Source organism: Linepithema humile, chromosome 1 (genome assembly GCF_040581485.1).
Source record: "Linepithema humile isolate Giens D197 chromosome 1, Lhum_UNIL_v1.0, whole genome shotgun sequence".
Lineage (NCBI taxonomy): Eukaryota > Metazoa > Arthropoda > Insecta > Hymenoptera > Formicidae > Linepithema > Linepithema humile.
Window position 1 is genome coordinate 36636439 of NC_090128.1, and position 15902 is coordinate 36652340.

General features: G+C 35.0%; 1 protein-coding gene across 5 annotated transcripts in view; it reads left to right on the plus strand.

Moving 5' to 3' along the window:
- The window catches only part of LOC105676688 (SNF4/AMP-activated protein kinase gamma subunit), a 53893-nt gene that overhangs the window by 27241 nt on the left and 10750 nt on the right, over positions 1–15902 (plus strand). For all 5 annotated transcript variants that reach the window (XM_012374775.2, XM_012374793.2, XM_012374758.2 and 2 more), the window contains 2 exons: positions 8132–8265; positions 15834–15882. In XM_012374775.2, coding sequence (XP_012230198.2) covers positions 8132–8265; positions 15834–15882 — 183 coding nt within the window. The remainder of the gene's footprint in view (positions 1–8131; positions 8266–15833; positions 15883–15902) is intronic.

The following is a 15902-nucleotide window of genomic DNA, read 5'->3' on the forward strand; positions in this document are numbered from 1 at the left end:
ATGTTGAAGTTTTAAATTCCGGTAATAATTCCGATTATATATGATTTTAAATGAAATAAGAGATCTTACGGTTGTGCATTTATTTATTTTTTTATGAAAATTAAAATCTTGGTTGTTTTGTTATGAGTATAATAAAAAATGTGCACTATTTTTTTAACAGCACAGTTTAAATCCGGCACTGAAAGATTTCATCGTATTTGATCGTGATCTTGGTATCGCGATATAAACTATAACAATAACAGATTATTACATTCTTACACTCTTAATAAATTCTTGATTAAGAATAATCAAATAATTACTCGTAAATTACTCAATCAATATATTTCATTTATTTATTCATCCGTACACATGTCATTGGTTGCACCAAGTAAACAAAAAAAATATTTTTTGTTTTGTAAAATATATTTATTGCATCTCTCGAACAAATGCGTGTACAAATGAGTAAAGAAAATGTCTTCAATAATTCACAAATAATTGTTTTTTTATTTTTTTTCAAGGTGTCCCCTCCGCTTGTATCGAGAGAGAACGCGAGCCACGCGTTCTGCTCACATCACGTCGCACGCGACGTCGTATATTATGCTCTTTAATAGACAAAAGGGATGATCTTTCCTTTTGCGACGTATCGCGACGAAAGGTATTCTGTGACTCGTAACCTCAATTTTAATGAGATTCTCCGATAAACTTCAAGTGGATGCCTTCTTAGCAAAATTGTGAAAACGCCGTGAAGAGCGAGAATGTTGACTAAAAAAAAAAAAGAGAGTTCTTTGCGAACCAAGTTTCACAAGGCATGTTATTTCGAAATACGACCTTTCGTTTGTCCAGATTATTCCAAGCACCGTGGATCTTTCGACAAATTCAATTAGCCGTGTGAGATATTCAGATATCGTACGCGCGATCTTTAATCCGTCGCTCAAGGTCTTTACGAGGTGGCACATACGATATTTATAATATGGATGTGCATGTAGTTATAGTGTCTGGACATTTTTCACACATAAGAAAATTTGAATTTTAGAATGTCATATAAATGTTTCTTTTTAATCTGTTGGCAATGATTCCACTTTTTCATTTCTAATTATTTTATCAAAGATTGTAGTGTGATACAATAAACAAAATAATTAATATATTTTAATTAATATATATAAGTTACCAGTCGACAGGCGTGCAATCAGTTTTTCTTTTGAACTCACGAAATGCAGTGCTCGAGTCGCTCGACTAAAGCGACCGCTCGCCCCTTTTTATTAATTCACATATTTCCGTTCGTGTCAGGCTCGATCTGCTGTCGTTTCGCTGTCGATGCGCTAGCTTGAGCCGAGGTAACAATTCTATTTGAAGGTTACACTCGACGACGGAGGGCTCGCTGCCGATCGATACGACCCAGTTCTTCACCCTCGACCGAAATGTACCGTTTTGGCGACCCAATTGTAAAAATCGAGATATTACGGAATACAATCGCTTTGTGAACGGATTTTAAAGTGTTAAAAGCTCTGCTGGTTTTCCGCATTATAACTAAATTAATTGATGACGTCACAAGCGAGAAATCGAGCAAAATTGAAACGAATTAATTTTGTAATGCGTCCGACACAATGGAGTGTAAATTTGTAAGAAGACTGAAGTTTTTTTTTGTAGATTATAAATTATCAAATATGTGAATCTTTATTAATTATCACAAAGATTATCTTCACAAGGTTTTCGTCGGACACATGTAAATTGAGTTGTCGCATTTATTCTGTTATTTTAAAAGCGTGTATTTTTCTAGAAATTTTATATATCGCGAAATTAAATAAACAATAAAATAAAATTGATCATACAGCGGTATACATCGTTTGTATCTATGTCATTTTGAATTTTTTTTCAGTTTTCTAGTCTTTCAATTTATTAAACTATATTTTTAACTTTACAAACATATAGCAATGTTTTATTTTGAAAAGTTTGTCACTAGACGTGTGAGAGTTTTTTTTAGAAGTTTTAAAGAAATTTTTGACACTCCCAAAAATAGGCTTGCAATTAGACATCATTAGAATCATTTTTGTACGCCGGAATATTCGAATATCAATAAATGGTATAATACTGTAAACTTAATTACTAATATAATTTTTACCAAAATTAATTTCTCTAATTCGCGTTTGGTTCAAAAAATGTAATAAACTCGAAATTAAAACAAACTGTTAATGTAAAAGTTTTTTAAATAATTTGACACTATTGTAGGATAGAATAAAATAAATTTTCGGTATGTTTTTTTGAACACGAAATAATGATGCAATACAGAAATGCAATACAGAGATGCAATACTAATTTATTTTGATATATGGATATTATTGCTGGAGAAAAACAGATGATCGCTCATTTCTGATGTCATAATTTAATATACATTGAAAATAACAGTCGGACGAGAAAGAATATTTCGCGTAGTAGCGAAAAATTTTGAGAAAAGAGAATTCGCTGATACAATAACTGTAACAGTAGTAATGGTAACAGCAGTCACATAACTAAGCGCTATAGAATCAAGCTCGGTTGTTTAATAATTGGCAGCAGTGACTGCTTCCGCTAATCACGCAATCAGTCTCGTGTCATAAACGTTTCCTTCTGAATCTTAATTTTCTTCTCGACGGTGATGACGCGACGTGGCATACGCACACGATCATCATATGTTTTTCTGCGAATACAGAGATCATTCGTACGCAGCTATTTCGTCTCTCTTTCGTTATGTATCAATCGAATTTACACGATTCGATCATGACGCAATTATCGGTTCGCGGAAGGAAGCTTCGAAAATAAAAACATCTCAGATTTCACATTTGACATTTTGATCGAACCTATCGCTTGCTTGTTGAAAGACGAATCTAATTTACTAAGAACTCTCGTCACAACGAGAACTCAGTTATTTCGTAAAGTTTATTAAAAGTTCATATGCTCGTGCTGTTTGCCAGAATTTAATTGGCATCGGATATAAGTTCGTTTCTTTTTGTTACATTTTCAGTTCAGTTGACGTAATTGGGTACCCGATTCTCTCAAATTTTCGATATATAGATATAATCGAGATGTAGCGTTAAGTTTTGTAAACAAATTTAGATACAGTGAATAATAATAGATATTTTTGCGGAGGGGGATAATTTTGCAATAAAAATAAAGATATTTATGAAAACGTAATATATCAAAATATACCATTCTCTTGTAGCGAATAAAGTTCAATAATAAATCATTTTGTAGTATGTAAATTTTTTCTTATGCCAGAATTCTCGAAAAAAATAGAACACATGTAAATACTTTTTTATTTACTATTTTTTTATTCACCAAAAGAAAAAATTGTTGCAATAACCATCATCTCGCTATAATTTATGGCATTTTTTGGTGCCAACCAATTTTTATAAATGTTTAAACGGTAGCTATGCTGTGCAAATGGTAGCTAATTCAATACTACTATTATAATTATAATATTACGATATTACCATATCGTATGATTGTTATATTCTAAACCGAGATTTTCGTATATTAACGTATCGTATTATTTTACGATATTTATATTTAAAATTATTAAAATTATTATTATTTTAATTATTATTTGTAATTATTAAATTATTATTATTATTAAAATTTACAATAAAATTTTTATGTTATATTGTTGGCAGAACTATGCGTATAAGGTTATTATTGCTAACATTAGAGTAGCAGTTCTTATAAAAATGAGTATCCTGATTAATTGTTTCAAGTATCGCATACTTTTCTTTCAGTGTGTATATAAAAGAAACAAACTGCGAAAAATATAAAACATTATAGGAAAAGAACCTAAGTACTTTAAAAAGTACTTTTAATTTCTTAAATACTTAATAATAAACTTCGACAGTTTTAAATACTTGACAATAAACGGAAAATTATTAGAAGTTATTAGAAAAATTGAAGAGAAACTTTGGAATCGCCGAATTGCCGAGGAGGAAACGAGACGATCGATGAACTGTTATCTCTTTTTTTCCCTCCAGTTTTGCGCGTTTTCCGATATCACTCAACGCCGTTCTCCGTAGATTCCGCGACGTTGATGAATCCGGAACTTTGCGGAAAGTGCTTCCGCGTCGATATCACGGTTGTTGTTCCCGATATACCATCCGTTTCGCGCGTCATTACGTGTAATGCATGGAATAAGTCATCTCTTGTCCCACCATCACTCGGGCTCGGACAATGGCGACGACACCAGGAGCACTATCTCATCCGCGTCGTCGGACATCCGGAACCAGGACACCAAGTTTCTGCAGGAATTATTGAGCCACAAGCAACATGACGGCAGCAAGCTTTATCTTCACGAACGATACGTGTCCCGCGGCTCGGTCAGCTCCGCGTATTCGTATGGCTCGTCGTCCTACGGCTCGTCCTACGGTTCAAACTCGTCCAATCACCCTCAGTCAGTGGCGAACCACGGTAACAGCCATCATCATCACTCGCTTCATCACTATCACCACCATCATCCGCATCATCGGGCGGCGAACAGCAGCGGTAAAGCGTCACCGACATCGCCGAGCCCGACGAACGAGCAGGAGAAGCAGCACCATCATCATCACGGCATACAGGAGATGATACGGCACTTCGGTAGACGGCTGGGGCACATCAGACGACAGAGCGAGAGCCATGAAAGCCCGAAGAAATGGGAGGAGGATTTCCGAAACAGGAGTCAGAGTTTGGACGGCGGCGCCAGGCATCATCCTACCCATCCGCAGGACGCCGATTGCGAGACCACCTACAGAATCTACGAAAGCATACTCCGGCAAGGTAACGCAAGCGAACCGCGAACCTCACAAGGACGAATGTGTCGTTGACTTTGTTTGAGTCCGCAGTGAAGCGCCACCGAATGCGCCATTTTTCCATGATGTAATATGATTTGCAGCAAATAACAGTTATTTATACAGCGAGGATCGTGTAACGATTTACAAAATAATAGTTTAGCTAGTTTTCATAAGAGCATTTTATATATACGCATTTATGGGTTGCGTTCCACTCCCGTTACTTGTTATTTTTACGCTGAACGGCTTTGCTTAGTTAATAAAGATAAGGATTAATAATTGCCCAGTGAGCGTTGAATAAAAAGAAAAAAACAATCAGATAATTGGCAATCGTGTCTCTCTTGGCCAAACATACCATTTCAATGTTCCGGTCGCATTTCGTTGCGCAATATGTTTTCATACTCTACTACAGGAACGTACGGAATTTTTTCTCGCGTGTCGCTAAATTGACTATCCGCGTAATATTGTTCCGCGTTACATATGCGTTTTTGTAATTTTGTATCCAAATACGAGTGATATAAACGCGTGAGCAATACGCAAATAACAAAACTTGATCAGGAAATCTAATTACAGATTAATCTGTAGATATATTAACATCTACAAGTGTGAATATATATTATATAAGAAAATAATTATTGGTCGTAATACATGCGACAATACGCTTTAGTTTTTTTCTCACAATTTAAATTTATTCTTTTTCAAAGCTTCTATTTCTTCTTACGTGCAGGCACGTAATGGTTTTTGACGTCAGAAGCAAGAAATTGTGTGATTTTTTTCCCTGTAGTTTCGAAATATATTACTTTTTTATATATGCAATAACTCACATATTTGATAGCGAATTTGTAAAATATGTTGAAATTTATCTTTTTTATTATTATTATTCTGCATTAGTAAATACACGTGTAATTTAATTTGAATGTATTTTATATTTTTCGAAAATCGAACGTGTGACGCAAATTTTACAGCTATATATAGATTGGTATTTTTTTTTACCAACCTACGAACGTGACATGGAAAAAAAAACTAATTTATTCGGTATGTATAGTGTAAAAGTAAAATTGACACGACTTCTAGCTTCTCCGACAACGTAATTCAATATGACTGCAGCGAAAGATAAGGAGCTTTTAACAAAAGAATCTCTTTGAATTGCGGAATTAATATGAATTTTCATGATGAATTTTTTTGCATTATCTTTGCAAAATGTAATATCAACGTATTCCCGATACGGCCAAATACAAACAAACATTTATGCATTTTTTTTTTTCTTTCTGTCGTCACTTAGGTGACGACATAGGTTTTTTCCTATCTCTAACGTTTTGTTCTTTAGAATGATTCTATTTCTGGCTTGGAGCGATTCGCTTGATCATTGATCTTGCAAACTTTGCTTCCATAAAGCTCGGTGATTATCGGTATACGGGAGCTTTGCCTTGACCTAGTCACATGGTTATTACGAATGTGATGAGCATATAATGGCTTATTATCTCTTTATGTACGTCGCATTTATTAAAAGTGGTATAAAGTTGTCATAATAATTTGACTAAAATTAATGTTAAACTAAGAATTCTTAGAATTCTATATTTGCTCTTAAATTATTTCGCTATACGACGCTTTGTTGATAATTGGTCTTTTAGAGGTTGGTTTAGAGATTATGGTCTTTTAGAAGTCCCCGCAACGAAACGCGAAACAAGCGCGTTTATCTCGCGTAGCGTGTATCGTAAAAAATTCGCTACTTAATTTTCAAACGATATACAATTTCGTTATCGCTTTCGCGTATCGTTCTGTATCGCATACGTTTGCAACAATTCGAACAATTTGCAAACGTCTGGCTAACATCCGTTTCATTCTTGAAGCGAGAGCATATCGCGAAATGCGTTCGTGAAATAAACACCGCCGATAAAGCGGGGGATATCGCTTGAACGTCTCGCGCTGAGGAAGCAGATTTAATCGCAGAAACGTGCGCAAACGTCCTTCGTCGAGAGAAAAACAAAATTCCAAGACCCCGGACCGAGGCCAAAACGTTTCGCGGGTAACAACACCAAATTTCAATTTTATTTCTATTTTAAGAGAAACAACAATGATGTACTATCGAAAATCCTTGTTCAACGATATTGAGCATTCATTAAAAGTGAGCAAGCTGTCTCAGCTTATGTAAAGTTGGAATCTGGTTTGGTTAGTTTGTAATCAGATTGTTGATTCTATCCGATTCTGGTTGAATCAATCAGAATCTTGTTGCATCAATCAGAATCTTGTTGCATTAATAAGAATTCTCGTAGATTCAATCAGAATCTGTCTATTTCGTCGAGAATCGAACAGATGGTTCGTTGAACCAAACAGAATATTTTCATCAGTTTATATAACATATATATAAAATATAAATTTTTATAATATAATTTACAAAGTGTGAATCAAAATATAGCAGGAAAATTCTTAAATAACTAAATCGAAAAAGTTTTTGCTTGATTGGCCATTTTAATTTTTTGTATTTCAAAAACTGCTTCGATTGAACAATTGCATTTTTTTAATTTTGTTTTTTTAAGAACTTTCCTGCTATAATATTTTGATGCGCGAAACTTTCTGTATATACGCGCACGCGCGTGTGTATTTATAATTTTAGTGTACAATTACATATAAAATTATTATATGAGCCGCTCATGAGCCGAACTGATTAACTCCACTTTTTGGAATTTTTCCAATTTTAGTACCAAAGTACATGATTGATGCTTAATTTTTCATAAATAAAATAAGTTGATGGAGTTTTAATAGAGTTAGTCAGTTTGGCTTTTGAGCGGCTCATTATTTATGTGTGTGGTTACAACAGTATATTTTATATTATACATATATTTAATTCTCATGCGCGAAACTTATAAGAGATTTCTTTTGAAAAGGTGAATAATTACACAAATTTATTGGACAAATTACACGAAATTTGTGGGGGAAAGTTAATATATATTTAGAAAGAAATTATAATATTTAATTTTTTTATTTTTTTGTTTAATAACAAAATTAATTGGTTAAATTGATGAGTCAGGCATGGTCTCGATCATATTTCTTCGTGGTAGGAATGTAAATAACGAATCACATTTCACGTAATTGATGATGACAAATTTCGCGCGCCTGTTCACGTATTGTCTAATGTTACACAAATTATTACGATCGAAACTTAAGACAATTAGATTAATTACGTCTGTTATAAAAGTTGACGATAATGGAATAATCGATCAAAGTTGATCGATGGTTTGAATTCGATAAATATATATTAGTAGTTTAATTATGCGATAAATAATCATTCTTATTTGATGGAAAAATTGCATCCCTCTGCTTTACAAATTGTGTAATAAGTGTATATATCAATTCGCTTGTTCCAGGTGCACTCAGAAGAAGTTCCTTGGATCCTACCGCACGAAGGTTGTCCCTTGGAGCGCCCGCAATACCTCACAGAGCGTCCGATGCTTGTTTAGATCCGATTCACGCTGCCATACTCTTTAGGGATGCACGAGGAGTAAGTTGATCACTTATTTTTAATATAAAGCTATTTCTACTATTTTCTTATTGCTTTAATTAACAATTTTTATATCATTAAGTATAATATTTGAGAGTATATTATTTTTCATCGATACTTATTTTTTTTTACAAGACCTAATAATAATTGTGTATAAATATTGCAAGTCTTTTTATAGCTCACTTTTTTTCGATATAATTTTACATGGGAGAAATGCTGTCACAAAATATTTTATGCAATATATTTAGTCGAAATAAAATTAATGCTTTGAATGTTTTAATTGCTTTATAAAAACAATTTTACGGTAGTATTTTTTTCTTTCATATAAAATTGATTTAAAAACATGATATTGGCATAAATATATATATATATTTTAATATTATATATTATAAATTGCACTGGGGTTTGGTAACAATTCATCAAAATATTAACACTTTCGCAAGTGTTATATATTCGGTTCTGCTCAACGTTTGGAGCCGCTCTATTTATTGAACCGAAAGCCGACATTTCATATTACACGACTTAATACAATGATGCAAAAAACAGTAAACGTAAAATTACGTGACCGGCTGCTGACTTCTACTGAAGTATAAACATAAAAATACGTGACCGACTCCTGATTTATACCAAAATATAAACGTAAAAATACGTGAGCGGCCGTGAAAGTGTTAAAAGTTGAAAATCATTGAAAATATGATCTATTTGTGTTTAGGAAAAATTACGTGCTTTTTCGAAGATAGAAAGTCGCACGTTTACGTGCTAATCATAGCAAACTGATTTTATAAATTTTGATGAGGGAAAAGTTTATTGAGAAAATCAAGAATATAAATTTTTATGTCATAATCTAAAAAATAATACAAGAATATTTGATGAAAGTTTTAACAAATGTTTATTTCACATATTTCTCAGATTATAGATATTTTGTCAAGTATGAAAATGTTGATAATTATAAAATTATAAAATTAAAGTATGATAAATATCACAATATTGTTTTTATAAGTAAATTTTTATCAGGATTGTGCGTTTACGCATAAACTATAATAGCCTACGTTTACGCGTAGACAATGTAAAAAATGTCTAACATGTGTCTATATAGACAATACGTAATTTATGGTGTAATTATTGGTGTGTGTTCATTTAGTTTTAGTCTCTTTTATTTTTTTTCTAAAGAATTTTGCCACGAACAATTTTGCAACAATGCCAAAAATATAATATAAAATATAATATAAAATATAATTAAATACTTAATAATTTTTATGATATTCTGCATAGCTTACATTGTCTTGAAAAAAAGTCAGTGTAGACATACAGACAATATGTAAACAATCAATGTCGATGCAATCTTGAAATCTACAGCATGACCTTGGTTTCTATTCAATTGTGATATATTCTATTGTATCTACATTGATTTTGAAGCATCGGTAAAGAAATTTTCTTTTACCGACAAATTGGATTACTATTTTATCGCGCATCGGTAATTTACGTGTTTTATATGATCTGCAATTTTATTTCGCAATTGCAGTATTTCCTACCGTATCTATTCTCACATGACAATGTATAGATTAAATAATATCATAATATTTTAAAAACGTAAACGTCGATATTTTGCTCTTTTATTCTCAAGAAAACTTTTTTTTAAATAATATTTATCAATATTTTTTAAATTATTTCTTAGATATGGCACAATCAAACTTTTTAGCGTTAAGATTTTTTCCTCTCTATCTTCTTCGTTTACTTTACCTTCCTGTTGCATGCACTAAGTACATACTTAGACGCTTATCGACGTTTTTATAGTACGAAGTGGTTGAACGACTCGTCAGTTACTGCGTGCTGATATCGCGATCTGAAGACGCGCGCGAACCTCGAGAGATCGATGGTATTTAGAAGAAGTGATATCATATTATGTGATATATTTTCTTTCCTTCGTTTCTTTTAATTTTGATAAAGTCTTGAATAATACCTATTACATTTTATCTTGTCTACGAAGGGTAAAAATACGAGATAAAATGTACTGAGTCTGATCATTCGGAATAATGAAGATACTACACTCTCATGACGCGTCTCGTATAGATCGCGCATATATAAACGATGCGCCGTAAATTTCATACACAAACGTGTCGCAAGCTCCACTGTCAAGCCATCGTCGTCGCGCGCCAGAGCTTGGACGCGGCTGATCTAGTTGAGCACGAGCGACCGAGCCGATGTTGACCAGCGAGGAAGCAGCTGACGGCCGAGTCAATCGCTTCGCGTTGTTCCTCTCATTCTTATCGCGACCGCATCCTTTCGCGATGACGTCTCTCCTTCGGCGGTGATCTCGAGGTCGATCGACCAGTTCGTACTACGAATAAACATCGACGTAACATTTTTCGTGTGTTTACGCTGGCATTGGTACGCGAGTTTTCGTCCGAAGATTTCAAGCGAAGTTCTTCGTGTGAAAAAGAGTGCGATTGTGGTGCAAACTGCGTCGGTTTTTGGGAAATTCGTGCGCTACATCGATTCCCGACTTCGGCATCAATAGTTCTTGATTTACGCGTATCTCGAGTGATCAGTTGACTGCCATTTCGTCAGAGTGCGAATGGGTTTTCTTGTGGATATTTGACATTTTCGCGAACTTGTGTATAGTTCCGAACGTGTTTCGCGTATTAATTAGATGGTCAACGGCCACTGATATTCGCGAGTCAGTGTTCACGTTAAAGTTCAAAGCGATAGAGATTTACGAAACAGATCGCTATGGTTTCGCAGCCATTTTAGGATAATAATAAAGTAATGATAACGTTTAATCGCAAGCCACACATGTATTTTGTCAATCTTTTTTTTTTTTTTAAACGCTTGAGCGCAACGATTTAAACGTTTTATTGCTGGAGAACCGTGCGTACGGTTGTTATCGTGCGTAAAACGCAGCGATAGCGTTGTAGGAAGCAACGGATTGTACGAATGTATCTTTCCGTGACCCTGACCTAATACCTTTGCTCACGTTTTTGCGCTTTGATCAAGTTCGATAATACGAACAAGGTATTAAATAATCGCGATGACTTGAGATAACTAGCATTTATTTTTCTTTTTTCAAGATTCTCGATGTTTTTGCCTCGGTCGGCGAAGTGGGGAAAACAGGTTTCTTATATCGCATGCGAATACAACATTTTTATTACGTTATAATTACCGCAACGAAGATGAAGTGTTTTAATTGAACGATGAGAGGCGAGACGTAAAGTTTACATTCTTTAAAGTTTTTTGTAATTTTGTCTTTCACTGCATTCTGTAAGTCAAGAGTAAGAGGTCAAGAGGTAACACGAAAATTAAAATAAATGACGATTGATTAAATTAAGATTTAATGAAACAAACGAAAAAATTTTTTTTACGCTTTAAAGTTATCAAATTGTCGATGACATGAATTTTGCATCTAAATTGCTTATATAAAATATGATTAAAAAGTCAAAAGGTGATTATTTGCATAACAAGCGTGCTTAAAATTCGAAAGTTTTCGTAGTCTCGCACATCGAATGTTGATGTCTAAGTTGTTTGTAAACAATTGCCACTCGGAATTATATTTAGATGTCCATTACCTAAAACTCTTGGTTGACAAGTTGTGAATTGGACGCGGCTTACACGCGAGATAAACAGATAAAATTTCACGCGCGGACTACGCCCATACGATATCGCGTTTATTCCTAAATTACAAATTTACTGGCAGATTTTTTGATTAATTTGGAGCTAATTTTTTCTGAATAAAAACGTCGAAACACTCGATAGCAAGAGATAATTTTCGTATTATAAACGAAAGAAAAAGAGTTTTTTACAAACTAAATTTGAGATGAATAAATACAAATTTGAGCTACAATTTGTTATTTTCAAGTTTTGGAAGGTTAATTTTAAGTAAATTTTTGAATGGGATCTTAATTTAATTATAAAGCAATACAGAAAGAAAAGATTGGACGATAAATAATGGACGACTTTTATTGTCGAAAAGATGACTTGAAATTGGTCAGAAAATCTAATGTTAAGAGAATATCCATGAATTTTAGAACACCTCGGGTCTTATTCCGAAATACCACAATAGTCACACAAGAGAGTTGTGTAAAAGTGACAGAGAAAAGCTGATTACATTCTTAAATTCAGCACAGAAATACATGCAGGAAACGCGCAATGTCGCATACAAAACAAAAATCGCACTGTACATATAATTTGGATTTCTCTGTTATTTTTACGTTAGCACTTGAAACGAACTCCATTTAAAAATAAGTCACATGACGACTCCGCATGTATATTGATGTTTTAAATATAGAATAACATTACATAATATTATAAATCTCAATTTACACTTTAATTCAAAACGTGTACCTCTACTGATGTTTCGTCACTGGAGTTCTCGTTTTGTCGCGTGAAATATTTAACGAATGTTACAGAACGACGGCATATGATGGATATCCCGTTGAATTGATAGTCGCGTCGAATCGTTAATAAGCCGCCACGGTGTTTCTCGGCGAGGTCGGTGCAATGACGGAATTTTTGCGTAGGTGTGTCATTTCAATCCAGGCGTATTCGAGCACCGCTTCGTCGATCGACTCTTGGACTCGTTTCCACGAGCGACCGGGAAGTGTCGCCTATTTTTCCATTCGCTTTCTCGCGACGGCTCATCAACAAGTTGTCGCGGACGCGTATTCTTTTTGCCGTCGGCGCCCGTGACGCTATCACGAGTACTCTTATCTTTTTACAGCGGCTTCGCGAACGCGTCACTTGTAGTATCGAAACTTTGTCGTACACTTAACAACGCCTACGCGTTGTTTAATTAATTGTCTCTTTAATCCAGCTTAACTCTTAACGAAGAGCACATTTCACTGTGCAAAACTATTGGGTCGTGTCATAAGTGATTTCGGATTTTATTATAAATGATGTTTTGTTTTCTACGCAGTATACTAAAAGAAAAAAAATGGCTGCAGTAAGTGTCATCTTATTATAATTTATAGTGTTTTTCGGTGCCAACTGTATTTTTGTAGGTATTCTAATTATGTCAATTATAGCTAATTCAATACTGCTATGGTGTTGGCATTAATTTAAACAACCATATTGTATGCTTCAAAACGAGATTTTTATATAAAAAAACGTATTATTTTACTATATTTATATTTAAAATCACAAGAATTTACAGTGAAATTTTTATGTTTCTATAAAAATGATTATAATTATTTTACTATATTCCAAATATCACACATTTTTCTCTCAGCGCAGGTTTGAAAAATCGTAATACAGGCAAAACTTGATTATCACGTTGACAAACGTGTTAATCAAACTGCGCTTTGCCTGACAAACGCGAAGAGAAGACAGATTTACTGAAGAAATCCGAAATTACTTATTACACGAGCTAATATTTAAGACATAGCTAGCGAATGTGTTTGGGAAGTGATAAAAAAACAGCGGCTACTGTGTATCCGACAGTCAGGCCACTCTCGGCTGAATTTCCACCAGGGATCGTGTACAGTATTTTTAGATTCTACCAAAATCACGAGGCGTGAACCGATTTCGCGCGCCGACGTTGCCTTCGATTCCCGACCCTTTGATTTTTTTCTCTTCCTTTTTACTCAGCTCTGCCGATTAGTTAGCCGAATATGAATTTTTATCGATGATGCGATAAATATAGCGCGAAAGACTCGCTTGGCGCCTCCATGCTTTATCGCGCGTTCGTTTATTACACTTGTTACGTGTGTGTCGTGCTATCTATCGTCTTACTATTCTTGGCGCGGATCGAATGAGCCGGTCGCACGCGAGTTGGAAAAGACGACCGTTTAGCCACGGGAGGGAAAAGAGGCGCTTTCTAAACCGGCGGTCCAACGCCGGTCGGTGTCACAATTTTTCTAAAGAGCACGGATACCCGAAGTTTAGCAATCGTAGGTCCGTCGTTATCAGCGTGTCGTAATTTAAAGCACAAATTTCAAACTACTGACAGTCTTACGCAAATGTCGCGAGATACCTAATCGTCGCTACTTCTACTTCTTCGTTAGTTAGCTGAGTTTAACAAGCTTCGCAAAGATTAATCTCTTTGCGTGTAAAATAATCTACAAATCTCTTACGATTTTGTCAATGTTTCAAGATGTTCTTCGATAAATTTATAGATGACGAGAACAAATTAAATTATTTCACCCGATAATTGTGTTTTTATCGCACATTTAGTGACGAGAATCACGCAGCTATCGACAATCTGTTGACAGTCGCGAATTCTTGGCATGCTGCAAGTGTGTTCGGCCGGTTGCGACTTCGCCGCGATTCGCAACGAGAGTTATGCCACCGTCAAGAATATCCCGAATAGCGCGCTCGCGTCCCATTTCACGGGTATCGAAAGTGTTAGGCGATGTGTTAGCGCCGTGTCTTCGTTCGTCACGGCGATGTAAACATCGTCACGAAGACGCGAAATCCATTTTCGAGCTACGCTGAGAGTCGAACTGTGTGTACTGGTCATCGTCGAGTTCGCGAGTTCCGTGGATTCCGGATGAAGATCGTTGTGACGACGAACGACGACGACGACGACGAGGACGACGACAACGACGACGACGACAACAACTGTAATAAGAACAACAACAACAAAGATACGTAATCAGGCTGATAAAGGGTTCATTAACTTGACGCGCGCACGCGCGCGATACTGTTGACGAATTTTCGTTGAACGCACGGCTACTCAAGTATCTCAAGTGTGAACGAGACGTGTCCTTCGTCTTTAAAATAGCCGTCTAGGCTTTAATCGATACGAGATGTTATTCCGACGTCAGACGAGTGAGCCGACCGGAAGTATCGCTAAGAGCTCGGATGTGGCGCAAACCACAAGTTCCGGAGTACTGACGAACTGGTACACAAAAATCAAGAGACGACACACCTTCAGCCCGAGGTCTTTGCTGAAACGCACTCTGGTATAGGTTTCACTTACAAAGAATTTGCAGTCCCATTCTTCGTGAAATGTTGCGCTTGATCGCGAAAACGTGGAGCAAAACACGCGGGAGAAACGCGTGTCCCGTGACCAACTTGTTCGGAGCGTGAAGAAGAGACGTTAATGCTATTTATTTTCCAAACCGGAAATTAAAGAAGAGATAAACTATTGATAAAAATTTTAGTAATTTTTAGCGGTAATAATTATAGTTCCGGGTTTACCTTTGGAAGGAGGAAATTTTTTCATGATTTTTATAGTTTTTCTTATGTAGAATTTCAATTTGTGTATCACAAATATTGCAGGGAAAAATTTGACACCAATGTATGATTGTGTAATTTTGGATTTTCTTATAGATAGTGTTATTCTTTTTTTACGCGCATGTTTAAGAAAATCGTGATATGGGCTTGATTATAATTTTGAATGTTTAATTTACCTATTAATCAAATCGCGCTTTGCCTGAAAAACAAATAAGTAGACAAATTTATTGGAAAAATCCGAAATTATTATACAACTCCATAAAACCGATAAATCAGTTTGTCATTCTTTAAGAGTTAAGCAAATCTTTAAAGAAATTATTAGTAGTCGCACGTAATGTAATAATTATAGCGATCGTATTTGGAATTAAATGTCGCTAATTTCTTTCTCTACTTTGCAGCTGCCAGTGGTGGATCCTTTCCTGGAGAAAGTCTCGCTATCCGATCTTGGTGAGTTTTGTTTTGTTTAA